Source organism: Heloderma suspectum, chromosome 4 (genome assembly GCF_057233095.1).
Source record: "Heloderma suspectum isolate Gila_16-S chromosome 4, 16-S_ref, whole genome shotgun sequence".
Classification (NCBI taxonomy): Eukaryota; Metazoa; Chordata; class Lepidosauria; order Squamata; family Helodermatidae; genus Heloderma; species Heloderma suspectum.
This window is the reverse complement of record NC_139461.1, coordinates 284,877,864-284,904,658: the sequence shown is the minus strand read 5'-3', so window position 1 is coordinate 284,904,658 and position 26,795 is coordinate 284,877,864. Positions and strand designations below refer to the sequence as shown.

The 26,795-nt window shown below is 44.9% G+C and overlaps 1 protein-coding gene and 1 long non-coding RNA gene across 3 annotated transcripts in view; one reads left to right on the top strand and one right to left on the bottom strand.

Annotated features, from left to right (window-relative positions):
- PREX1 (phosphatidylinositol-3,4,5-trisphosphate dependent Rac exchange factor 1) overlaps positions 1 to 26,795 on the top strand; it is a 335,075-nt gene that overhangs the window by 252,263 nt on the left and 56,017 nt on the right. For both annotated transcript variants that reach the window (XM_084854076.1, XM_084854075.1), the window contains 5 exons: positions 4,241 to 4,333; positions 13,348 to 13,496; positions 14,994 to 15,079; positions 16,250 to 16,386; positions 19,589 to 19,760. In XM_084854076.1, coding sequence (XP_084710202.1) covers positions 4,241 to 4,333; positions 13,348 to 13,496; positions 14,994 to 15,079; positions 16,250 to 16,386; positions 19,589 to 19,760 — 637 coding nt within the window. The remainder of the gene's footprint in view (positions 1 to 4,240; positions 4,334 to 13,347; positions 13,497 to 14,993; positions 15,080 to 16,249; positions 16,387 to 19,588; positions 19,761 to 26,795) is intronic.
- The window catches only part of LOC146348815 (uncharacterized), a 28,696-nt gene continuing 16,678 nt past the window's right edge, over positions 14,778 to 26,795 (bottom strand). Inside the window, exons 2-4 of the long non-coding RNA XR_014790717.1 lie at positions 19,667 to 19,735; positions 16,204 to 16,293; positions 14,778 to 15,067 (exon numbers count right to left, since the gene is read on the bottom strand). This is a non-coding gene — a long non-coding RNA (uncharacterized LOC146348815). The remainder of the gene's footprint in view (positions 15,068 to 16,203; positions 16,294 to 19,666; positions 19,736 to 26,795) is intronic.

Genomic DNA, 26,795 nt, shown 5'->3' with positions numbered 1-26,795 from the left:
TTTTTTTTGTGCACTTGTTTCTATGCTGAAAAAATATACAAAATTATCTTCATACTTCAAAAAAATTAAAGCTTAGGTTTACTTCCAGATGCTAAAAATATAGCAATATCAGGATATCTCCTTTGTAATTTAAAAACTGTGCTTTCACAACCAGAACATAAGACTCCAAGACTGGTAATTCCAGGAAGCTGCATGCTGAAACAAATAGTCGAGGTAGCTGTAGGAATGACAAGCCATGAAACATGTGGGAGATATTTTAATTTTTATCTGTTCATTTATTTTAAGCATTTATAACCTGCCCCTAAATTAAAAAAATATATCAAGGCATCTTACAGTAATACACTTAATAGCAGCAATATATTCATATAAACCATAATAAAACATTCAGTGAAACACCAGAGCAATAAAAGGAACACAACAAATTTAGTACACAAACTAGTGTAAAAACACTCACTGTTAGTGTGTTTTTCATAATATCCAGGGAAAAAAAACATCTTGACCTGGAACCTAACACTCAGTAGGGATGGGCCAGGTGAGTAGCACTGCAGAGGTTATTCCAGAGTTAGGGCCCCACCACTGAAAAGGACCTATCTCCACTCACCAGTTGCCTAGCCTCTGAAGGCAGGGGTTTCTGCAGCAGGGCATCTGATGATGATCTAAGAAAACAGACAGGTTCATAGGGCAACAAGTGGAGCACAGGCACAGTTGCACCTCTCTGTTAAGTAGGATCTTCTACAGAATTCTTCCATATCACATTCACATCCCATTGAAATTCAACAGTGTATTTCCCCCCATATAATTTTTTAAGATGCTTTGCCCTGATCCAGCAAGTGAGATCTGCATGTGAACATAGGGTGGCACATATGCAGCCAATACAGGTGCACAACTGGACAAACATTTGCATCCACCTCCATCCATCTGCGCCCCATTGGACTTCGGAAATGCATGTCCCCATCCAAGCACAGATAGAAATGAGCATGCCCATCCAGAGACAGGAGCTCAAAGTCTTGCACAAAGACTGGGTTTACATGACTAGAACTGGTTTGGGTCACTAGCTCTTAAGAACTGAGTGCTGTGGTTGAAATTACTGTGCTCCTTAGAATTCTTCTGCTATGGGAAGGAAGTGGACAGATGCCATTTATCACATCTGAATCCCACATTTCTTTCCAGGAGTAAACATGGTGCTGTACAGACACCCTGTGACTTAGGTGAGGCTGAGATAAAATAACTTTTCCAAGGTGTATCGAGCAGAAACTCAATCTATTAGCAGTTCTGACTGCAGCTGAGTGTGGACTTGACAACACTGAGGAGCCAGGACAGAATCAACAGCTTTATAGGATTAGCAGGAACCTTATTGGCTCACACCACCTGGGCTGAAACCTGCAGTACTCCCTCCAGCCATCTCTGGTGCTGCTGCAGTACAGCAGAGATCAGACCAGCAATTTCCTCTACTTGCGAAGTGCCATAGTTATGCAGGGAGTGAGGTGCTAGGGCCCTGCTTTCAGAGTAGGATTCAGCATGGGCCAGTCTGAGACCTTTGGCACCAGTCTTGTAACTGACAGCAATTTAATAATGTTTTGTCCTTAAGAAGATTGCCAACAGATTTATGGGGAGATTTTCATTAAAAGAGCCTTCTCTGTAGTGACCTCCATCTGTGGAATGCCTTTCCCAGGGAAATCCACCGGGCCACTTCACTGTAAACATTTAGATGCCAGGTTAAGCCCTTCCTCTTCCAGCAGGCATTTGATTTCTAATCTGTTGCTCTGATTATTAAGCTGGCTTTTTAGTGTTTTAAGATTTGGATACTTTCATTTTTTCATTCATTCTTTTGGTTGTTATTTTATTGTTTGGTTTTTTTAATAAGTACATTTAATGAGGGTACTCGCCAGATGGGTGCTATATAAATTTAAATCAATAAATAAAATGCAGATAGATGATTAATAAACATTCTTTAACAGGATGCAGGTGGAGTTCTATTGCACTGCTAACCCTTTTGGAGAGACCAGATGGATAATCAATTAATTGATTAATATTAACATTCATTTGGTCATGTGTACTGTGTTGGGTTGCTTTGCACACCCTGCCAACTTTGTGGGGCCCGTTAAAACTTTATTTTTAAATGTGAAGAGAGGTTAAACACAACTGACTGTTCTTTTCATTGAAACTATTTTAAGCCACAGTAAATCACCAGTGCATAGTATTAAAAGTGCTTTGCTTTGTTTAACTTTGCAAGGGTCAAGGTTTCCCCGGGGCTTTCATCATATGAATCCAGCTGAACTGCAAAGGTGATTACAGCTCTCCCTGCATGGCTTTGAAAAATGCCTGTTTTGAACTTACTTTTTCCAGGGAGGCAGGCAATCCCTCAGCATCTCCAAATGCAAAATGGCAATGTGGAGCAGATGAGTCCCCATGCAATTTCAGTTGACTCCAGAACTTATGGCCATAAAGCGTTTATTGCACTGGAGGATGAAACTGGGGCCACTTGTAAATGGGCAAGGCCAACGATTCACCAGTGAGGTGCTGAGCTCCAAGGGGCTCTTTGTAGTGAACACACTGGTGCAGCATTGTTCCCAAAATGTTTTGTAAGGAGGGATCTAATGATGGTGACTTTTTCTTTCTCTGTTTCCCCTTAACTCCACCCTCCCTTGAATGGCCGTTGTTTCTCATGTTTGAAGTCAGAGGTAGCCTAGAGTGTCGTCTTCTGTTTGTAGACTTTCCTGCAGGGAAGGGGGCATAATTTCCTTAATCTTGTGCCATCATGAGCAACCGCAACAAAAGGAAATTGATGAGTTGATAGCATTGACTAAAAGTACATAACAACTTTGTCTCCCTGCATTCCCCCTGCCCCTCCCCAGCACTTTAAAAGGTTGCTGTAGTAGGATAAAGCAGTTTTTTTTCCTGTGCTTTTTATTTCCTGGCAGGTTATGTGAGCTTTTGTTGTAATTTGGCAAATTTTCATTTTATTTTTTGGATATTTATTTATTTCACGATCAGACTTATAATCTGCCTTTTAGGGTAAATCCTCCGAAAGTGGAGTACAACAAAAACTTAAAATCACAGACTGCCACATGTTCATCCGTAGCCACTGGGCAGCTCACAGCATGGTAAAAGTACCACTTAAGACTATTAAAACAGCATACTGGTCATAAAGAAAGCAAGCTTGGGTTAAAATTCAACTTTGCACTCACGCCCCCCACCCCCAAATGCTGCTCAGGAAGAAATGTTTTTTCTACCTTTCTAAAAATAACATAGCTGGCCTGCCAGCATTCTCTGTGGTGAGCATTCCATAATGAGGATGCCACTGCGAAAAGGCCCTGCTCATCACCACCCTCATTTAACTTCCAGTCAAGCAGTTCAGAGCAGGGCCTCATCTGAGGATCTTAACAAGAGAGCTTATATAGGAGGAGGTGCTTCCTGGGATAACTTGGACCAAAGCCATTTAAGGGTCACTCCTATGCATATTTAGAGTCCTACAACTCCCATGGCTTGCTGGACAATGCTAGGAATTGTAGGACTTTTTCTGCCTAACCATGCATAGGATTGCTCCTTTATTGCTGTAAAGATTAAGAGCAACACTTTGACATTTATCCAGAAATGCACTGGGAACCGGACCGGTACAAGCCTTTCAGTGTGGATGTTATGTGCTCTCATCAGCTTATTCCTGCAAGAGTCAGTTCACTCCAGCTTCCTATGTTCCTGTGTTAGCCACTTGACAATCCTCTTTTTTTGCAGGCCAAACTAGATGTGATGGAGCTATTTCAGTAAGACCTCTCCACTTCCCTATTTCTAGGGCAAACACATGAAATGAAGCACGTCTGCCGCTATCATGTGTATTTTGGCCTTCAGTCTATTCTTATTTGCTCTGATTTGCAGTTCAGTGCATGCAGTGTTGCAAAAATAAGCACTTCTATGTTTGCATTTTTTCCTGTGTGAATGCAGCCTCACTGAGAACACCATAAGCAAAATCATTTACTAATGAGAAATATTGCTTATTTTTGCCCCTAGTTTTCATGGTATCCACAGTTTTTTTTATTTTTATATATACACTCACACACACTTACCACAATAAAGTAGTGGAAAGAAATAAACAATGTTTTGTTTCCCATTGAGGTTGAGGATCAAGAGGGAGGAGATACTGAAAAACCAACAAACTATGGCACAGCTCAAGACCAAACTCATGACTTGGTGAAAGAGCTCACAGGCTTTGCATTTTGTGTGTTTTTGTTCAACCCTCCCTCAGGTTTTACCAGAAGAGGATGACTACGGATTCGACATAGAAGAAAAGAACAAAGCCATTGTGGTGAAATCTGTTCGTCGGGGGTCACATGCAGAGGTGAAACCTTTTGACTTTTGTAAACACTTCCCTTTTTGCATTAGGAAGGAGAATATTCTTTGAAAAAAACCAAAATAACATACAGAAGCCCATCTCATTTTAATGGCATCTAGTAGTATGTCAGGGCTGCGGTGGCTTAGTGGTTAAGACACTGAACTGCAGACTGGAAGGTCGGCAGGTCAGCAGTTCGAGACCCGAGTGCTGCGTGACGGAGTGAGCTCCCGTCTTCAGTCCCAGCTCCTGCCAACCTAGCAGTTCGAAAGCAAGAAATTGCAAGTAGATAAATAGGTACTGCCTCGGCGGGAAAGGTAACAGCATTCCGTGCACCTCGGTGTTCAGTCATGCCGGCCACATGACCACGGAAGCGTCTTCGGACAGCGCTGGCTCTTCGGCTTAGAAACGGGGATGAACACCGCACCCTAGAGTCGGACGCGACTCGTTGGGGACACCTTTACCTTTTTAGTAGTATGTCATTGGGGATCTTCTTTAATTCCTCTGGCAATAAGCTGCCTTTGTGCATTGATAGGATTTTGATTCCTGTATATGGCATTCTTGCAGAATAATTTCATAAAGTTCTAAGACCACAGCCCCCCTCCCCACATCTTTTCCTCTGGCCCAGGGTGTCATACCATCTTGCAAAATATGAAGCTAAGTAGAGGGAGGCTGTGTTCAGATCCACATCGAATAAGAAGCATCTGTACCTTGTCTTAGTATCCCTGTAGCGCTAATAACAACATGTGTAGGGAGGGGATTAAGATCAGGAAAATAGTGTAGGATAAAAGGGTTAAACACTCCCTCCCCCAGAGCCACTTCCCTGATCAAATTAGCAGCCCTGTGTAGCTGCTTTGAAGTTAAAAATAAAATATTGCAGGAGATCCTGGTCACCAATCTGGAAACGAGCAGTTGGGCCCTCCAGGCAAAGGGGTTTGTTCCAGGTGGAAATTGCAACTCCCTGTGTCAGTCTTCCCCAACCTGGTGCCCTCCAGATGTGTTGGACTACAACTCCCACAAATGCTGGGAGTTCTGGTCCAACACAACTAGGGTGGCCACTTATGAATTGCCCCCCAAAGCAGAAATACATCACCAAAAAAGATGACCAATAAGGGTGCACATTGGAATAATATTTGCATATGGTAGTTTATACATAGAGATAAAAATTTAGAAATAATTATTATAATTTAAATAGAAATACAGGGTATCTCACCATAGTGCAGAAGACGGTGACCAGGTTACCTGTGTGCCTGCCCATTCAGTCTGCCGTCCAGGTGCTAACTGGTGACAGGCAACAGTTCTTACGGTTCATCTTTAAACTGCGGTTGGGCAGGACAGCTCTTCCAACAGAAGAGACCTTCTGTGAAGGAAACCTGGAACTAGTTCCAACTTCCCTGCAAGGTAGGAGAGGCCACTTCTGGCCTTCAGTTCCCAAAAGCACCCAATAGCCACCCACCCTGGCCGAAAGGCACTGAAATTAGCACCCAGAAGGAAGCACATGAACTTGGAATGAGTAAATGTTTAGTAAATGGGAAAAGGTAGAGGGAAAGGGACGGTGAGAGATAGATCATACAGAGAATTTCAAGTCTAAAATAACCAAAGGGAAACAAAGAGCCTTCTAACAGCAAACCCAAATGAAATAACAAAGCTGGCTACCCTCTCCTTATATGTTAACAGAAGTAAGGGCCTCCTGGGATAGAGCCCAGCAATCCAACCAGGTCCAGAGTCCACCATAATGAGGGGGGACAACCACCCCTTCACTTCAGCTCCTTTTAAGCCTTAGCTCTGGCAACCCAAGGCAGATTTCCCCAGCCAAGCATCAGCCCAGTCCCTGGGCTCCCTACCCTCACCTCAGGAGGAGGCAGGATCTTCCCACCAAGTGCAGCTGTTATCACTTCCCCAATTTATGGAAACCGAGCTTGGCCTTGAGCACCAGGACCAAGGAGCTTCCCAGATAACACACTCACAGGTGGTTGCATCGTCTGTGAAAGCACGGCCAAGCATCATGGTGGAGAGAGCTGGCCTGTATTCTTGACACCTTCAGACAGAGGACACTCATCTTGCAGTCCTTCAAAGAGAGGACTGTTCTCTGTAAAAGAGGACACATGGCCACCCTATGCGGAAGTGAGAGCCAAAAGCAATGAAGTGTGGTAAAGGCTTTGATTCAGCCAGAAAAAAAACAACAGGCACAATTTAAGGGGTAGCATAGTTTGGTCAATAAAGTTGTCCATTTCTCCCCCTGTTAAATTTCATACTGTTAGTGACTGCAGTAAGGGGCTGGTGGTTTAAATGGCATTTCCATGATAAAAGCACTTGTGTGAGCATCAGTGTTCTAATGATCAGGTAGTAGAGTTCACACATTCAGTGCACGTCTGCATGTTTTGAAAGCACCATCACTACGACCAAGCAAGAGGACAAGGTGCATATTGGGAAAGTCGGTTGGGTTTTATTGAGGAAGTGGATTGTGGGTAGGAGAGATGCTTAAGGCCAGGCTAATATTAAACTATAATTTGCCACGATGCTTACAATGAAGGAACTTTCTTAATACGTAGTCCATTGCAAAGAGAGGAATTATTTGGAGTGGATAAATTGATCCAGTATATGGCTCCTGTTTATGGGAATTACTTCTCCTAATACTCCAACTAAACAACTCCACCCACAAACTCCACTGGCCTGAAAAAATGTGCATAAGCCACCAGTTATTCCCGTGTTGTATGAATCCACATAGATGACAAATGTCATACATAGATTCCTGTAACTTTGCCAGCAGATTTCATAGTTTACAAACGCCTACCATTGGACAGATACAAGTCTACACAGTACAGTGTGTTCTGGAGGTGGTCACATGTATAGTGTAAAATTGTGATGGTTGCATATATGCTCAAGATTGACCCAAAGGTGCTACTAATTCTGCATGCAACTGGCATTATAGCATTTTTGAAAATGTTACTGTTTTACTTAAACTTCCTTAATTTGCATGCTTAGTTCTAAACAGAGTATCTGAGGTTTGGCAGAATTTTGCATATTTTGGGTGTGAGGTACAGATATGTGAAGAATAGTAGGTATATACAGATGAAATTATATAGGCTAGCTGGGGGCCACTAGAGAGGGCAAAATAAGCAAGCAAAAAAGAGATGGAATGCCCCCTGAATAGTGGAGCCTTTGGCGGATACTGGCTTCATATTTCCATATGTATTTCTGCATCCATGGGAGACTGAGATTCAGCAGAATCCAAATATGTAGCAACTACCAGATACTGTGCAGATATTTGTGCATGTATCCAGTTGTTTAAGGGGATGGGAGGAGAGAGGGAGGGAAGATACCAATATGAACACAACAAAAGAGGGGCCCTTTTGTACACAGGAAATGTGTGTTTTATTAATTCAAGTCTGTCCTGGAGGCTTCCTCTTTTGTTTTCTTCATAGTTCCTCACATTCAGCATTTCTTCCCTGGAGGGAGACACTGTTCTAGCCTTCCCCAACCTGGTGCCTTCCAGATGTTTTGGACTTTAACTCCCATCAGCCCCAGCCAGCATGGCCAAAGGTCAGGAAAGCTTGGAATTGTGATCCAAAACTTTTGGAGGGCACTAGGTTCAGGAAAGCTGTCCTATTGCATGAGTCTTAACTATGCAAGTCGTCTTTATTTGTTGTGCATCTGCAGGGTAGTTCTAAGCTGACGGTGCTGCTTAATCAGCAGTCTCCTTTATTTGTTTGGTGCTCCTCCTCCAAGCAGCTGAGAAGGGCACACAAGGGGTTGCTGGATGGTTACCTTTTCAACCACTGGTCAGGCCAAGACCTCCTTAGCTTTGGAGATGTCTGTCTGTCTGTCTGTCTGTCTGTCTGTCTCCCAGGCCAGGCCATTTTGGTAAACGATAGTGCTCACTTCCCTATTTTTCCTTATGATTATTGGCAGCTCCAATATTTTTCTGCTTAGATTAGCCAAGTATTTTATTAGTACAAACCTCTTGGTAAGCCATTGCCTGACAGATAATCCCTCTGTCATTTCTTTGGACAACTTTCTGTAAAACATTTCAGTTTTTGGAGAGAGAAAAATCTATTTGTGTTTTGAGACTACAGAGGCACACGATTTGCGAAGGAATCTTTTTCCCGACCTTCCAAGAAAAACTTTATTTGACCAACTGCCCTTTTTTCCTATTTGACCTTAAAGTATTGCTACAAACAAGAACTGAATCCAAATCCTGGTGCAAAGGAGAGGCCGTCAGCTCAGTTCACCAAGATTTGAAACAAAGAGATAATGCCTTTTATTGCATTCTTGGGTACTTTAATTGCCTTTTGATACTACAAAGCTATCCAGCATATGGTTCAGGGCCCACACAGCAGCTGTAGATAATTTGGAAAACTCTCTGGTAGCCTGATGCTCTCCAGGGAGGGGGGAAAATAAACCAGGATGCCCCTGGTGTTTTTCAATTTGGGGGGCAGCTTTAGATTTTAAATAAACCAGTGTGAACTGCTTAATTAAACAGCCTTTAACGGCATTAAACATGGATGGAAGGAACAGCAGTGAGGTTTCAGGTGCTGGTCTCTGTATTGGCCCCAGGAGCGTAGGCAAGTCATTTATAGTGTTAGAGGGGCCTAGAGATCCATAATGCTTGCTTAAGTTCATTATTGGGGCAATTCCCATGCTAGTAAGCCTCTGAGCATGTGCAGATGAGTCAAAAGGCTGATAACAGCCTTCTTGGTGCATTCCTTGCTAATGAGGAGAGTCTTTATCTCTAATGTGCCTGGGAAACAAAGACTCTTTACAGGTGGCTGTGCTTAAGAACCAAACACTTCTAGCCTATGCTGAGAATGGACGCTAGGGATGCTTGCTGCTGTTATGCTGCTTATTGCTAACCTGTATTGTATAAAACCCATTGTGCCCAATGGCTTGGGGTTAAGAGAAGCTGTCTGATCCATCCATTGGGTACACCTGTGTGCTGTAAGTTACCCAGTAAAGTACTCCTTGTAAGTAAACCTTTGAGTCTGATTTATCACTATCTTGGCACTTCTAACCTAAGAGTTCAGCGCCCACTGCAGGGGCAACACAGTCTCTTATACTTGTGGACTGATTATAGATAGGCCATCTGTACTCCAAACTAGGGCTGGCATCAAGGATAGGTATGGTTGGGCACCTGGCCCACATCCCAGCAGGGGCCCACTGACAAGATCCCACTGGACTTGCGCCTCCTCTTCACCATTGAAACATGCTTGTTCAGCTGCCTCTCACTCTGGCCCAGACAAAGGTGGTGTTGAGAAGGAGGAGCAGTAGATGCCAGGGCCTGCTTGCTCACTGCCTGTCAAGCAAGCAAGTGGCAGCAATTATGAGAAAGGGGATGATGAGGAGCAATAGCTGCTGGTGACAATCACAGAAAAAAGGGAAGGAGGGAGGGAGCGGGCCCATGGAAGTCTTGCCCAAGAGACCCGAAAACCTGGAGCCAGCACTGCTCTAAAGCAAAAAAAAAAAAAAAAATCACCCAGGGAATCCAAATTCTGTGGCTGACATAAATGCTAGAAATGGTTAAAAATTTACATCACTTCTCTAACTTCGCTTGATTCTGGAAGGGTTTTTTTTTTTTTTACTGTTTTGCATAATTGTGATGTTGGGCCATGAGGAAGAGCAAGCAGTGAAACCCTAATCCTGACAGATGAAATCTTATTCAGCCTTCCTCTGGCAGCTGAGAGTTCATCAGGCATTGCCCCACGTTTTTAAACATATTTCCACAGCCATGAGGACTAGATGAGCAAAGGGCTGGATGTGCTTCATCTCGGAAGCTAAGCAGGGTCAGCCCTGGTTAGTACTTGGATGGGAGACCGCTTGGGAATCAGGCTTCCTGCATTGAACAGGGGGTTAGACTCGATGGTCTTGTAGGCCCCTTACAACCCTATGATTCTATGATTCTAAGCTTGCTATTTCTATTAATGAATTACAACATTCTCAGGAAGTTCTGTTTTGTGCTAGTACCATATTTTGCATTTTTATACACTCCCATAAAATAAACACTCTGTTAACCACTGCCCTGGTTACAAACAGATGGATGGATGGATGGACGGACAGAGAGAGAGAGAGAGATTAATTTTTGCTATTTCACTCTAATTCTGCCCATAGGGATGATTCTTTCATAACATGTTTATCCAATGGAGGAATTGGAGGAATTAATAGGTAAAACATTATTTCATGATGATGACGGCTTTTCAGAAGAAATATCAGAAGCAAATAGGGACACATAACCTGTCTGCAGCCTTTTGGAATAAAATCCATGCAGATTTTACACTTTGACTTTCTGTATTGGTGTGCGTCCTTCCAGATGTACTCCTTCATGGAGCAAAAATGTTACTTTGCAATTGGCCCCCAGGTGTTCCCTGGCATGAAGTGCAGGTTGCAAACCCAGCCAGTGCTTCATGTTGGGCCTGCTTTGCTTGTGCAACGTCATCCCCGATGGGAGAAGGCACCGCAGGGCAAAGTGGCCCTAGCCAAAGCCATGACTGGAGTGCTCTGGCTGCATCCTTGGCTGGGGCTGTTTTGCCAGGGCCGCATCCTCATCGATGGGAGAAGCTGCAGCATCGGTGAAGCACTTGGGAGGCCGTGTGTCACACCAAGGAGAATCTTTCTGTTATCTCCACTCAATAGCTGGAGATAATGGGGATTCCCACCCACTTCGCAAGCACCTGCTCCTGGGGGAGAGGCAGAAGGGAGCCACAGCCTCTGTGGGCCAGATGGGGAATGGATTAGACCCACAGGCCAGAGGTTCCTTTCAGCTGCCTTACATGGAGCAGCCTGCCCTAGTTAACCTTCCAGCAGACAATCTTATTCCTTATTACTCACCTGTGGGCCTGCATGCTACATTTTCTGGGTTATGGCAACTATCGTAGGCTGATTATGCCATCCATGCTGGTCCATTTCTGGATGACATCCTGTTGATAGGGTCATTTGTTGGGGGCTGTCCACCTGTGTCCAGTTCCTGTGTGTCTTTTCTGGGGAGCAGTAAGCATCCTCTGCCTCTTTTCATTCTGCATCCTCAAGGGGTTGAGGGAGAAGGCAGAGATAGTCTTGTCTGTCTTCGATTTTGTTGTTTAGCAACATTTGCCATCTCCCAACAGCATCATTCTGTCAACTGAAGGCAACAACAAGCACGTTCCATAGACCCCTGATTTCTAGGAACATCACGTGATTAATCTAAAACTTTTGCTTGGTTATCTGAAGTCCCACAAAGAGCTTAACCAAAAATCCCTTTTTCTTAATGTATTACCTTAGTGTGTTGGACAGGCAGACAGAATGATAGGTGCAATTCTCTTATCACATATCTCTGGACTGCACCAGGTGCTGTGCTGGCTCATGTTTCATAACTTTCCAGGTTCCACAGAATACAATAAATAATAATGAATTAATAATAATAATAATAATAATAATAGCATTTATATAATGGTTTAGAGAGTTCAAAGCACTTTAGAGTACATGCATTTTTAGAGCCAAACTACATGTTAGGCTAATCCTGTAGTATGTAGCTCAGGCTTCTCTCTCTCTCTCTCTCTCTTCTCTCTGTCGTATAAGCACATGTGGCCCTGATTTGGATTGAGACCACCATGCTCTGGAAGGGGAGGATTACTCTTTCCCCCAACCATTTCCCCCCAAATTCCACCTTCCTCCTGGTGTGTGTGGGGTGCATTTAAGAAGGGGGGGGGGCAAAAAGCCTCCATTGGAGTCAGTGGAGGCTTTTTTTTTTTTATCCCTCCCCACTGCTATGGGAGGTGGAATTTCAAGAAAAAAATGGATGGGGGGAGTTTTATCCTCCCCTCCCAGAGTGTACTGGTCCTGATTCAAATCAGGCTATGCATGCTTACACAAGGGTAAAAAAAATAAGCCTCTGCTACACAATCCTTCAACTCCTATCAGCTCGGGCCAGCATAGTCAGGTGCCAGGAATGCTGGGAGCTGTAGTCAAAAACACCGGAAGGGCACCAGGTTGGGGAAGACTGCTGTAGATGGTAAAATAATTCTAGTATTTATTTCATTTATTTCTATACCGCCCAATAGCTGAAGTTCTTGTTTGATGGCATGCATTCTAATACTTCATCTCTTCATGTTTTAATTCTGGGATTTATACAACCACAACATATCAGGATGAAGGGACAATAAAAGAATGATCCCATTGGGAAGCATGTTTAGTATCTTGCTTTGAAGAAACAATTGACAAGCAGATGTCTGATAACTCATTGAACTGCCAACAGTATCCAACAGCCTTTTGGCTCATGCATGTCCATGCAAATAGATAGCTCTTACAGGAAGCCAGTCTCTCATATCCAAAGAATAGCACTCAATTATAAGGTATAGGGAACACGGAGCAAATTCATCACCCATCTTACTCAAGTACATTATTACTCAAATTTGTCTTGTTTAGATTTGCTCAGGAATAATGATTTGTCGGCAGGTTTGCAGTACATTTGTGCACAACACCTGATCGCTCAAAAGTATGCTTGGACATTGGTATCTTGTGTATACAGACTGCTATTTAAAGTGATAATTTGCAGACAGGATTGCCAAGTTGATGCCAGTAATCATGGTAGTTCAAAAATTGCAATTGACAGGCAGTGTTCTAATTATCAAAGCTTAGCAATGGAAAGTTTTGATTCCACACTCTTACCCCAGATAATCCACTTTTCAGTCCATAATTAACTTTAGATAGTTAATAAAGGAATGTCTGAAAGTCTGCCATAGAGGAACACAAGGCATTGCAGTGCACATGTTTTAGGGCATACACAGTTTCTGTGGGGCACTAGAGGCCTGTATGGTCTCATCAGTGCCCCTGGTGACCCAAGAGTGTGATCTACAGCATACCGAATACTCTCCTGCAGGGACAATTGGAAGTGGCAAGTATGCTATCTTTCAGGGGAGTTGTCCATTGATCTTTACAATGAGACACTCCAGGGTTCCCCAGAACACAGTTTGAAAACCATTAATTGAATGGACCTTCTGCCAAGTACTCCTCAAATGATAGGGGTAGTTTGTAATGCCCGAGTGTCATTTCAGATGGCTGGCTTGCAGGTCGGACGGAAAATTTATTCCATGAATGAGGATCTGGTGTTCCTGCGTCCATTTCAAGAGGTGGAAACCATCTTAAACCAGACTTTCTGCTCTCGGAGACCTCTTAGACTTCTTGTGGCAACCAAGTCTAAAGAGTAAGTCCCCAGAGAATTACAGTCATGGCCTTCATTGCTATTGGAAGCTTATTCTAAATATATACACACACACACACACACATACATACATACACACACATATGATGTGTGTGTGTGTGTATATATATATATATATAAAAATGTATATATGGTGTGTGCGTATTTCAATGTCTATTATGATGAAAATAACATAAGCATTTTACAGTCTTCAGGGGTTCCCAGCAATGGTGCCCATGGACACCTCCATGGTGCCTGTGAAGCAGTCCCCAACGTGGCTCTTGCAGGCACCCAGAAAACTTTTTAATTTCCCTCCCATTTTTAATATACGTACATGGATTTGTATATATCCATAGCAGTGAATACATATGAAATGCATACACCATTCTAGCATTGATACATAGACTTCAACAAAAGTGGACCTAAATGCCCAAATGCCCATCCATTTGAAGGTGGTGTCTATATGCCACCCATTCAAATACTGAAAGCGTTGTAAAGTCCATTGCATTATAGGATGTGAGTGTTTAACCTTCCAGTCTTGTAATATTGATCTTTTAGCTATCAAAAGGGCACAACGAATCCATTTTCACTGACCATTTGTTAATTTCCATGAATCAGATAATTTAAAAGAGTGTGTACATCAATTAATATTAAAGACTGTTGCAGTACAAAATTTATCTGTGTAATAACCTCTGCCCCCAGAGAAGCAACTAACAATTGCCAAAATACATGTTTAAAGGAAGCATTAGCTGTATTGCACCACCAGCAATTGGCCAAATTAGGCAATCCCTTATTAAAGAGACATTGCGGTGTCCAAAAGAAATGAAACAAATTTTTTGTGCTGAATAAGATGCAGCCTGAGATCCATTGATGTGACAGGTAGATGCCAAAGCGGCGATCCACTGATTGGGCATTTTGTGGTGGTGCCCACAGCAGTTTCTCCAAATCCTAAATGTACTGTTGGGTCCAAAAATGTTGGGGACCCCTGCTCTAGTTCATCAGCAAGCAATTGTACATATTAAACCAGATATAAAAAATCATGAATCATGGCTTTCTATTAACTGTAAACGATATATATACATATATACATATAGATAGATAATGTGTAAAAGAAAATATCTTCAGTGCATCAGAGTTAATTGCTTCAGCAGACAAATGAAGTTGAATTAAGGGGAGCATAAATTTACCAATAGTGAAAAATTCTCCAGTACAACATTTCTGCTTGTGGGAGAAAGAACTTTGTTGCGACAGAGTGCCTTTTTCATTTTTGGTTGTGTTTTTTCTCATATGATTTCAGGCAGTTTATTTATTTCTTCTTTCTGAGTTGTAATAAGCAGAATACTAGGAGCTTTGTTTGTTTGTCTTTAGTCACAGAATTCCCCATAGAATCCAACCCCAAGACATTCCTTGATGAGTGATGAGGAATAGCTTGTGTACAACAGAATGCCAGCCATCTAACCAGCCAAGGCCTTTCTCTTTTCCCCTCCTTATTTTTGATAGGATTATCAAAATCCCAGACTGCAGTGAAAGGTTGTGCTTCCAGATACGGGGAATAGCACCGCCATATGTCCATGCTGTGGGAAGAGGTGAGAAAAGGGAATGTGAAATGTGGAGGATTTGTATGCAGAATGGAGGATTTGTATGCAGGCGATGTGCACTAGTGGATGAGCCGTGCTCCTGTGTAACAGGAGAAACTTGCAGGAATTAATTGTGTCTTATGTCTTGTTGATAACACTAACACCTTAAAGACGTTAACAAGATAAATGATATTTAGAACAAGATAACGTACTGAATTTGGCCAAAAGGTAACATACTCGGTGGCTTCCTGGATCAGCTCATGGAGGTGGCCCTGTTAGATGCAGAAGTGAATAGGAGTTTGCAATAGCAAGTCCGTACCATCAGCAGGCAGTATGAAGCCTCTGTATGGTCCAGGCCTGGCATAAATACTAGAGGCCTGGCATTCTGGGCAGTATCCAATGGTGTCATTCTGCAAAGTCAAATAGCGCGGGCGGAGCTCCACTGAATCTTTCTGTTGCACAAGCAGTTGCCCATTATGCTTGCGTAACCTGCTGGGCAAAGCAGTTGCAAAATGGGTCGCACAAGAGTTATGTGCAACAGGTTGCACAAGCATAATGCACAATTGCTTGCACAAACATAACTGTAATTGGATTCTTCTCTGCTGCCTAGTTCAGAATCTAGTTTCTGCCAGTACAGCCTCATTTGCGGTAACAGAATGACACAGTTGGATGCTGCCCTCTGGTTTTGTCTGCTCAGCAGAGCAGCACCTTTTGTTGCTGCACTTCAGGCTCCCGCTGCCAGTAAAAGCCACTGGCCTTGGGAAGCCTAAACGGGGAAATCTAGATTTGGGTATGGCTGCCCTCTGATTCCTGCCTGGCCCGGACAGTCCAGATCTTACGATATTTGTGTGCAGTATTGTTGGTGTGAAAGGCAAGATATAAAACCTCTTGAATATGGACCGTCTCACAAAGGAAAGAATGAAAGTCCTTTACAGTGCAACCCTACACATCCTTACTTAGAAGTAAGTCCCACTGAGTTCAGTGAGGTTTACTCCCAGGTAAAAATGGGTCTAGGATGGCAGCCTTAGCCAGCATTTATGATCATAAGTAACAGAACTACAGGATAGCTTCAGAAAATCTGTTACATCCACCACTCCCCTTGTCCAGAAGAGCCTATGTCCTTCTTTGCTTACTGGGTTGCCGTGCATTCCTAAACCCGCTGCTGTTCTCTTCTTTAAGGCTCAGAAGCCGGAGCTGTGGGGCTTCACCCTGGGCAGTGTGTTCTGAAAGTGAATGGGAATAACATGATGCATGAAAATTACACCGAGGTTCTGGAGCACTTTACATCATACAGGAGCCGGCACCAAGAATTTCTAGTGAGTGCATGGGTGTGTGAAACTGCAGGGTGGGGGGGAATCTTACAATGACTGGGAGACTGGGGAGAAACTAGGCTGCTAAATAAATCTGCTTTGAATTACATTCTGTCATCACTCAGAGGGGGTTCTTCATATTTGCTCCAAAGTAGAAGTTCATAAATTTCTCTCCCGACCACAAATATTCCTGTCTGTACAGCAACAGACTGCTTCCCTCTTAGTTAGCAGAGACAAGCCCAAGTGATAAAAATAGGGTTTATTTCTGTGACCTGAACACACACACCCTTATAAAATCTCTAGAATGTTGTTGCATCCTGGTTTTAAAGGCAGAGCTTGGCTACAAAATCTTTCTTTAGATCCAAGGTTGGTTTCCAACCCTGCTGTTCTTTCATCTCACAAAGTTCAATGCAATTTGTATTTTGTATTTTTTAGCAATTAACTCCACTCCCTACACCTTAAACCAAAAACGGTGCAGTGGTTCTAATTATGGGCTGTATAAATTTATCCTCTTGGTCAGTGGTTTCCCAATGTTTTACTAGGGGAATCTACCAAAAACAATCTCATTTTAGGGCTTTTCTAAACAATCGCATTCAAGCATGACCCAGCTGCACTAAGTTGTGGAAGGCTGGTTTAAGTGATGAAAAATGACTGAAGCAACATCCTAAACCTAGCTTGCTGCCACTGTTAGGGATAGGAGAGGTCTTTCCATGATGGTAGATGTATGGAAGCAATATAGGTCATAGAATCATAGAATCTTAGAATAGTAGGGTTGGAAGGGGCCTACAAGGCCATCGAGTCCAACCCTCTGCTCATTGCAGGAATCCAAGTCAGAGCATCCCCGACAGATAGCTGTCCAGCCTCATCTTGAATGCCTCCAGTGTGGGAGAGCCCACGACCTCCCTAGGTAATTGGTTCCATTGTTGTATTGCTCTAACAGTCAGGAAGGTTTTCCTGATGTTCAGCCGGAATCTGACTTCCTGTAAGTAGATCCCATTATTCTGTGTCCTGCATCATTCTGGGATGATCGAGAAGAGATCCTGGCCTTCCTCTCTGTGACAACCTTTCCAGTACTTGAAGAGCGCTATCATATCTCCCCTCAGTCTTCTCTTCTCAAGGCTGAACATGCCCAGTTCTTTCAGTCTCTCCTCATGGGGCTTTGTTTCCAGTCCCCTGATCATCTTTGTTGCCCTCCTCTGAACCCTCTCCAGCATGTCTGTATCCTTCTTAAAGCACAGTGCCCAGAACTGGACACAGTACTCCAGATGAGGCCTAACCAGTGCTGAGTAGAGGGGAACTAGTACTTCCCGGGATTTGGAAGCTATGCTTCTATTAATGCAGCCCAAAAGAGCATTTGCCTTTTTTGTAGCCACATCACCTTGTTGGCTCATATTCAGCTTGTGATCTACCACAATTCCAAGATCCTTCTCGCTTGTAGTGTTGTTGAGCCACATATCCCCCATCTTGTAACTGTGCATTTGGTTTCTTTTTCCTAGGTGCAGAACTTGGCATTTATCCCTATGCAATGTCATTCTGTTGTTTTCTGCCCAGCGCTCCAGTCTATCAAGATCACTTTGAATTTTGTTTCTGTCTTCCAAAGTATTAGCTATCCCGCCCAATTTTGTGTCTTCATGGTCTAGCTTTGTTCCTACATGTTTGTGAAGACTATTATTGGGCACTATTAGAGCTGTTCTCTCCGCTGCGGTGCATGAGCCTTCGTCCATTGTTACTCCCAGTTGCTTTTACCCCATGAAAAAAATAATGCCTTACCTTCCCAATTTTTCTGTAGCTTACAGTGATCAGTTAATTGAAATAAGGTAGCTATAAATCTGCAGTACCAATAGGGGGGGTTATCAGCTTGCAGCCAGAAAAGTGTGTGTGTGGCTTTAACTTTCCTGATGCAGTGGGAGAACAAGGAGCTGCAGCTCATCCAGCATGTTCTTTCCTTGTTCTGGTTGCCTGCTCTCTTCTCCCACTTGCTTTAGGGAGCAGATCTCCAGGTGGAGCTGCACATCAGGAAGAGGAGGAGAATGAACAACAGGACCAGTGGAGGACTGGGTGGGACAAACCGCAGCTACCTCTTCTTCTGCTGCATCAGGCCGCTAGGGGTGTCAGAGAAATCTAACTGCAGGGTGGAGTTCAATGGGTTTTCCTATGCTTGGCCCTCTAGACTTTGCTTCAGTTCCTGCTGCAGTGCCCAACTTGACTGGCTTGAAGTCAGGCCAGTTTGTGGATTTTTCAGGAATGTTGCATATTTGGGGGGGAAGGTTCTGCAATTTGCACAAATTTCTGAGCAGTTTGCACAAATTATGGCCAAATTTGCACAAATTATAGGCTAATTTGCATACATTCAGCCATAATTCATGCAAATTGCTCAGAAATTTGCACAAATTGCAGAACCTTCCAGGGGAAAAACGCTCAAAAACGTTCCCAGAGTTTGGGGAACAGCCTGTAGCCTGGCTCACAGATGCAAAGCAAGTTGTGCATGCTATGGAACTCCATCGAGCCAAAAAAGAATCAGATTTCCCAGCGACAGACATCTCTACAGGTTGCACACCACTTTCCTCAGATTGCAGCTTGACAAATCTACTAACAGGTGTTTTCAGCATCTATGCTGCTCCTTTGAAAATGTGAAGAATTTTGATTGTTTAAAGGGGAGGGGAGGAGAGACAAAGGCAAAAATAACAGGGGAAGAATACAGATGAACACAGTTAGACAAATGTAGGATCAGTTTCTGTGAGCAAATATGGGGAACCTTTTTTGGCCTGAGGACCAGATTGCCACCTGGAAAACCTCCCAGGGTTGCATGCCAGCTCTCTCACACACCATTCATACAGAGATGCACGTCCCATACACAGAATCCACTCACACGCCATTCATACACATACAGAAACCTTTGCCACCCACCCTTCCTCAGCTGAACTGTGCATATAATGAAGTGGGGGTGGGGACATTTTCCCTGCTCACTGCTGAGAAAAGGGAGTCTTTCTTAGTGCTGAACATGGAAAAATCTTATCTCCAGTCAGCTGAATGGAGATGAAAACTTTTGCCTGGGAGAGGGTGCAGGGTCCGGGGAAGAAGCTGGCGGGTTGGATGGAGATCCGCTGCAGACCAGAGGCTCCCCATGCCTGTTGAAGGAGTCCACCCAAAAGGCAGTGCATAGCGAAATGGAGAGAATGGCTCCCTAACGTTCCTGCTTTCTTGGAAGGGTCTTTATCAGTGGGTTTACCGAACCCATGAAGATGCTGAAGAGGACAGAGCTCGGCAGGCAGCTTCAAACTCATACCTGAATGGAAGTCATGTTGAGTCTTGTAAAGGAGATCTCTCAATTGAAGAAACTGCAGATCTTGATCACCTTAGGGACAGCCAGCAAGAAGAAGGTAAGGGGAAAACCTGTTCATTTCTAATGAAGGGAATTATCTAGGTCAGCCTTCCCCAAACTGGTGCCCTCCAGATGTGTTGGACTACAACTCTCATAATAGCCACCCAGCATGGTCAGTGGCCCTAATATGCACATTTCCGCTAGCCAGTTTCCCAAATATAATGCGGTTTAGTACATTATTTTCACAAAATATTCATCTTTGTGCATATTGTCGCCTAATATACATGTTTTTGTATGTGTTTTTTTTATTGGAGAACTGCATCATAAAATGCAGAGAAATGCTAATATTGAAGTATAGCTGCATTTCAGTTTGTGTATTGGTTTAAGAAGTGTGAAGTAGCTAAGTTGACATTAAAATGAGAAGCAGACAGATTTCACACCCATCCTTAGACAAAGGTAATAATATATAATGGAATCATTCTAGATGCCTCTGGGTAATTTGGAACAGGAGTGCTGCATTTGTCTGCAAATGGCATTCCTCTTCGGCTGCCATTCACCTCTACACCAGTGCCTGTTGTGGGGGCTGGGGAACTCTTTGGCATTTCCCTGCCCCTTGCCAGCACACCTGTGGCAGGGATTTAAAACCTCCAGCTCACAGAGGTCCTGCATCCAACCCATAGAGCCTCAGGTTCCTTGGGGGTGGGGTGCTGGGCTTCTAAGCCCCACTCCCTGGAAGAATTTTAGACCAGAAGTAACAGCAGGGCTGTGAGCGGGTGGTGAAGCCTCTCTTCCTGGCCACACTTCCTGGCCTCTTCCCTCTTCACTCTTCCCTCTGGAAGAATCTTAGACCAGAAGTAACAACAGGGCTGTGAGTGGGTGGTGAGGCTTCTCTTCCTGGCCACGCTTCCTGGCGCTGTCCAAGTGGCTTCACACAGTGTTCCCATGGAACGACACATGATACATGATGCCAGTGACTTGGCTGGTGCCAGGAGCAGCAGCTACTCCTCCTCGTTCCAGTCAAGTCCCTTTCTCTGTGCTGAGAGAGACACTGAACTCTGTCCCTCTCCCAGCATGGAGAAAAGCAAAATGGCCTGAAGGCCATTGTGTGTGTGTGTGTGTGTGTGTGTGTGTGTGGTGGGGACACGGATGGACAGACAATGATGTCAGTGGGGATGTCATCCAGCTCGGAGAGAGCCTGGTGGGGCGCCATCTCTCCCCCCATATTATAATTTTGCACCCTTAACCTCTGGTCTCCTTCATGCAGTACAAGTGTGAGACCAGTATGAGTCTGGTAGACCACTCCATGCTGCACGGAGGGACACATGAAGACCGTCAATCCTGCAACTCCCTTGAGAGCACCTTTGCTGTCTCTCCCACTAGTGCATTATATACAGACTTGGTCTCTAAACAGTGCATCTGTTTGTTCCTGACCTCCTTAACCATGAACTAGAGGAAATCACTGAGCCCCTGGATGCGATGGTGCAGGGTAATTGACTTGGCAGCTGCTGTGTCAAGCCACAAACATAGTTTGTGTACATAGTTACATAGTTAGTTGTGGTCAGCACATATCACACTGGGCCATGTTTTTTTTACTGTATTACTGTATCCCGCATGCCACGTAAGATGCCAGCTCAGTCTGTTCCTTTCAACTCATTACCCCAAAGTGGACATGATTGACTTGCCGCTAAACTGTGGGATTCTTAACAAGAATGTTGTTGAGAAAAAGGGATTGCGGGATACTGTTTACAGATAACCTAACAGTTGACTAAAGCTGCAGCATGAGAAGGACTGACCAAGATGACAAGGGAGGAGAGTATTTGGGACGTCTGAGCCTCCTGTAATATTTTGCCTACGTGGCTTCCCCCCGAAAGGAATTATGCTTTACTTAAAACAAGCATTCACGCCACCTACAAACATGAATGTTTATCCCAAATACACGCATGATTTCTTACCATTTCTTACTTTGGGGGCAAAGTTTGAATTGCCAGCAGAGAGGGAGGGAGAGAGGCGGCGTTGGATATTTGATGAGAGTATTTGGACTAGGAAGCCTTGAACTCAGATCGAGGGACTTGGGTTCACTGAGCCATACTGCTAACTGGTGATCTCAAGCCAGTCTCCATCTGTTAGGGCACAATCCTATGCATGTTTAGACAGAGAAAAGGCCTACAACGCCCAGCATGCCCCAGCCAGCATGGCTCATGCCTACCTCATTTGATTGATTGATTGATTATATTTCTATACCGCCCCATAGCCGAAGCTGTCTGGGCAGTTTACAGAAGTTAAAACATTAAAATACAATATACAAAGTTTAAAAACCATTTACATAAAAACATACGGATAAGATATACAAAAACATATAACTAAAACAATTTTGAACTAAAAAGTTTTTTTAAAAATCCAACAATAAAGCTCAACTTAAAACAACACTGCTTAAAACAGTATACAAAAATCAGCAAAAGGAACAAGAGTTCTAAAAAGGGAAGGCCTGCCGAAATAATAGCATCTTTAATGCCTGCTTAAAAACCTTCAATGACGTCAGCAGGCGCATTTCAACCAGCAGGTCATTCCACAATTGAGGGGCAGCAAAGGAAAAGGTCCTCTTGCGTGTGGCTGCCAATCTCACATTAGGGAGCCGCAGCAGAGAGTCCTCAGAGGACCTTAGGTGGTGGAGTGGGATGTAGGGGAGAAGGCGCTCCCTAAGGTACCTTGACCTAGACAATGTAAGGCTTTAAAGGTAAGAACCAGCACTTTATATTTTGCTTGGCAGCCAGTGTAACAATTTTAAAACCGGTGTAATGTGGTCTCCAAGGATGTCCCAGAGACCAACCTGGCTGCCATATTTTGTACCAGTTGAAGTTTCCAAACTAAACATAAAGGCAGCCCCAAGTACAGTGCATTGCAGAAATCAAGCCTACAGGTTACCAGCTCGTGCACCACCGTTACCAGGTCCACATGTTCCAGGAATGGGCATAGCTGGCATATCAGCCGAAGTTGATAACAGGCAGTTCTCACCGTTGCCTCCACCTGGGGTGCCAGGAGTAGGGTTGGGTCAAGAAGCACCCCCAAGCTATGAACTTCCTCCTCCAGGGGGAGTGCAGCCCCATGCAGAACTGGTTGACATACCTCAATACCTGAATTAGGACCCTTCACGATGAGCACTTCTGTCTTGACTGGATTCAGTTTCAGCTTGTTCTCCCTCATGCAGCCCATTACCAACCTCAGGCAGTCATTCAGAGGAGTCATACCTTTCTTGGATAAAGATGTTAAGGAGAAATAGATTTGGGTGTCATCAGCATACTGATAACACTCAGCCCTAAACCTCCTGATGAACCAGTGGTTTCATGTAGATATTGAACAACATCGGGGATAGAATGGAACCCTGAGGGACTCCACATAATAGTTCCTTTTTCAAGGAACAACTATCCCTGAGCATCACCATCTGTAACCATCCTGAGAGAAAGGAGCAGAACTATTGCAGAGCAGTGCTCCCAACCCCCAGTTCTCCCAGGTGATCCAAAAGGATACCATGTATCGAATGCTGCTGAGAGATCCAAAAGAATCAACAGGGATGCACTCCCCCTATCAATTCCCAGGTAAAGATCATCCACCAAGGCGACCTTGGCAGTCTCAACTCCGTATCCTGCTCTGAAGCCGGTTTTAAATGGTAATCAGTTTCATCCAAGACTGCTTGAAGTTGAATGGACATCGCCTTCTTGATTACCTTGCCCCCAAATGGTAGATTACTTACAGGCCTATAATTATTGAAGTCAAGGGGATGAAGGGAAGGCTTCTTCAGAAGCGGTCTAACAATTGCTTCTTTCAGACATGATGGAAAATTACCTTCCCTTAGGGAGGCATTAATAATATCCAGCAAAAATTACTTTACCATCTCCTCTCCCTGGACTGCCCATCCTGGAAGCCAGGATGGACAGGGATCGAGAGGGCAAGTTGTCTTTTTGAGCAAACCAAGCAGCTTGTCCATGTCATTAGGAGTCACAAGCTGAAAATGATCCAGTTTAATCGTGCAAGCAGAGTTGCTGGACACCTCACTGTTGATTTCTGTCCCCGCGACAGCATCCAAGTTGCTCATATCCAAGAGATTTTATCTGCAAAAAACTCATTAAAGGCACTCTTCAAGTACTTGAAAGGTTGTCACAGAGAAGAAGGCCAGGATCTCTTCTTGATCATCCCAGAGTGCAGGACACGGAATAATGGGCTCAAGTTACAGGAAGCCAGATTCCGGCTGAACATCAGGAAAAACTTCCTGACTGTAAGAGCAATACGACAATGGAACCAATTATCTGGGGAGGTGGTGGGCTGCCCCACACTGGAGGCCTTCAAGACGAGGCTGGACAGCCATTTGTCAGGGATGCTCTGACTTGGATTCCTGCATTGAGCAGGGGGTTGGACTCGGCCTTGTAGGTAGGGTTGGCGGAGAATTTCTCCCCGAAACTTTGGGGGGCCGAGCGCCAACGTGTTTGGCCCCCCGAAGAAGTTTCGGGGAGAAATTCTCCGCACCCCCCCCCCCCGGGATGGGACTTGCCTTTCCCGAATGTCCCTCCCGGCGGCGGGTCCCGGCGGCGGTTCGTCGGGTCTTCGTCAGGGGCGGGGGCGGCAGCCGATCTTTCGACCGGCTGCCACCGCCGCCATTCCAATAAAACTAAAAAAAAAAAACAACGCCCCCGTGATAGGCTACGTGACGATTAACGTAGCCTATCACGGCTAGATTTGCAAAGTCAGCCGTGATAGGCTACATAAATTGTCACGTAGCCTATCATGGGGGCGTTTTGTTTTTTGTTTTTAAACTTTTTATTTCACGGCCGGGCGAGGTAAGGCGCCTCCTCCCCGGCCTGAATTTCGGCTAGGCGAGGCGGGAAGCCTCCCCCCCGGCCTGAATTTCGGCCGGGCGAGGCGGGAAGCCTCCCCCCTGGCCTGAATTTCGGCTGGGCGAGGCGGGAAGCCTCCCCCCCCCCGGCCTGAACTTCGGGGGGAGAGCAGCAAAGCGCTTCCCCCCCACCGCGAAAAGCTGCGAGACCAGGTAAGTGGCTTTCGTGCACTCCTACTTGTAGGTCCCTTCCAACCCTACTATTCTATGATTCTATGATCACAGCGAGCTACCTAAGGCTCTAAGATCAGATTCAGTGTGTGTGTGTGGAGGGGGCTGACTCAACTCCCTGACCACACTGAACAGCTCAGCTGGGCGTGAGTTTGTGGAAGTGATAGGTGTCGAGTAGAAAGCTCTCTTCGCTGCACCTATCGCCACCTCATAGGTCTTCAAATGATCGCTGTGACGTGTCTTGTCAGATTCAAGTCAAGTTTTCCACGATCAGCACTCTAATTGTCGTCCTTGCTGCTTCAGTTCCCTCAGTTCTTCTGTATACCATGGAGCTTGTTTGGAAGCGGGTAGGAGAGGATGTCTAGGAGTGACCATGTCAATAACCCTGGACAGATCTTCATTCCACACAGAGACCAGGGACTTGACAGGGTTGGCAGCAGCATCAGCCAAGAAACCCCCCAAGGCATTTTGGCATCGCAATAGATCCATCAGCCTTCGGGGGCGGACCATCTTAATCGGTCCTCCACCCCTGCGGAGGTGGGTAGTAGCCGTGATGCCAGCCCTGACCAGACAGTGATCCATCCATGACAATGTGGAGACAGATAGAACCTCCACCCACAGATCATTCTCCTGACTGGAGCAGAAGATCAAATCGAGTGTGTGACCAGCTTCATGTGTTGGCCGCTTGACCACCTGGGACAGGCCCATGGTTGTCACGGTCGCCATGAACTCCTGAGCTATGCTTGGCAAGCTGGACCTGAGGGGGATGTTGAAGTCGCTCAGGACTAAAAGCCTGGGAGACTCCAACACCAGCTCCGGGACCAGCTCTATGAGCTCAGTTAGGGTGGCCAGTACACTAACAGAATCCCTAATCTGTCCCTGGTCCCAAGGCCGAGGTATACAGACTCCATGTGAGCCAGTTCCTTCACCCTGAGTCTGGTCAGGGGGATGTTATCTTTGTGGACCACTGCTATGTTGGCTCCCCATCTGCTTCTTCTTACCTGCTCTACCATGGAGTACCCGACCGGGAGAAGCTGCATCCATACAGGCCCACTTATCTCCCCCAGGCAAGTCTCCGTAATGCATACTAGGTCAGCCTTTTCGTCCAAGATTAAATCATGGATAGTTGCGATCTTATTCTGGACTAACCTGGCATTGCACAGGAGGAGGCAAAGATTCTGCGGGTGGCTTGGCCAACTCCCCAAACCTCCTTGCTCATAAACCTCAGTGTGTTGAGTGCAAAGGCCTGTAGAGGGGCTGGTAAGTGCATTTGGCTGAATGCAGTGGAGGCTGGTGGCTCCACTACCAGTGGAATGGTAAATCCACTCTGGGTTTCATTCAGAACGCTAAAGGAGCTATCCAAGGTGCTTCACACTGGCTGGCTGCGCTTTACACACCTTCTGCAATTGGGAATCTTGATCGGGAACCCTAATAAAGCAGGGTTCCCAATCGTGACAGTTGTGTAAGCACATTCAGCCATACCTGCTTACAAGCCCCCAGTCGCAGGAGGTGTATAAGCACATCTGGCTGAACATGCTTACAAGCCCCTGTACAGACTTCTGTGCTTAATGCACAGAGGTCTGCGACATGGCCAGGGGTGTGGGGACACTGGGGGTGGCGGGTGCATACTCGCACATGTCCTTTCTTCACTTTAGCCCTACGCTTGTTGCAGGCTAACACCTGCATGGGACTCAAGTGTTTGCAGGGTAGGTCCTGTGTGACCTGGGGATCAGCCCCACACTCGTTTCTAGTACTGCCTGTAACACCCTCTCTCGAGCTATTTCAAGGTTTTAAGATTGCCTTATAATCAGAAGAAATACCACTGTCAGGATTTCAAGTCATTTTCTTGACTGAGAAGAAGCTAAGGGCTTTTAAAGGTCATCGATAATAGTCACATTTTGAAATCATTTGAATATTCATGTTTGCATGCTGTGTGTTTGGCACACTCACAGGCTGAGTGATATAGTCTCTCTCTCTCTCTCTCTCTCACACACACGCACACACCCCATAGGGGTGAAATATCTTTGATGTTGCATA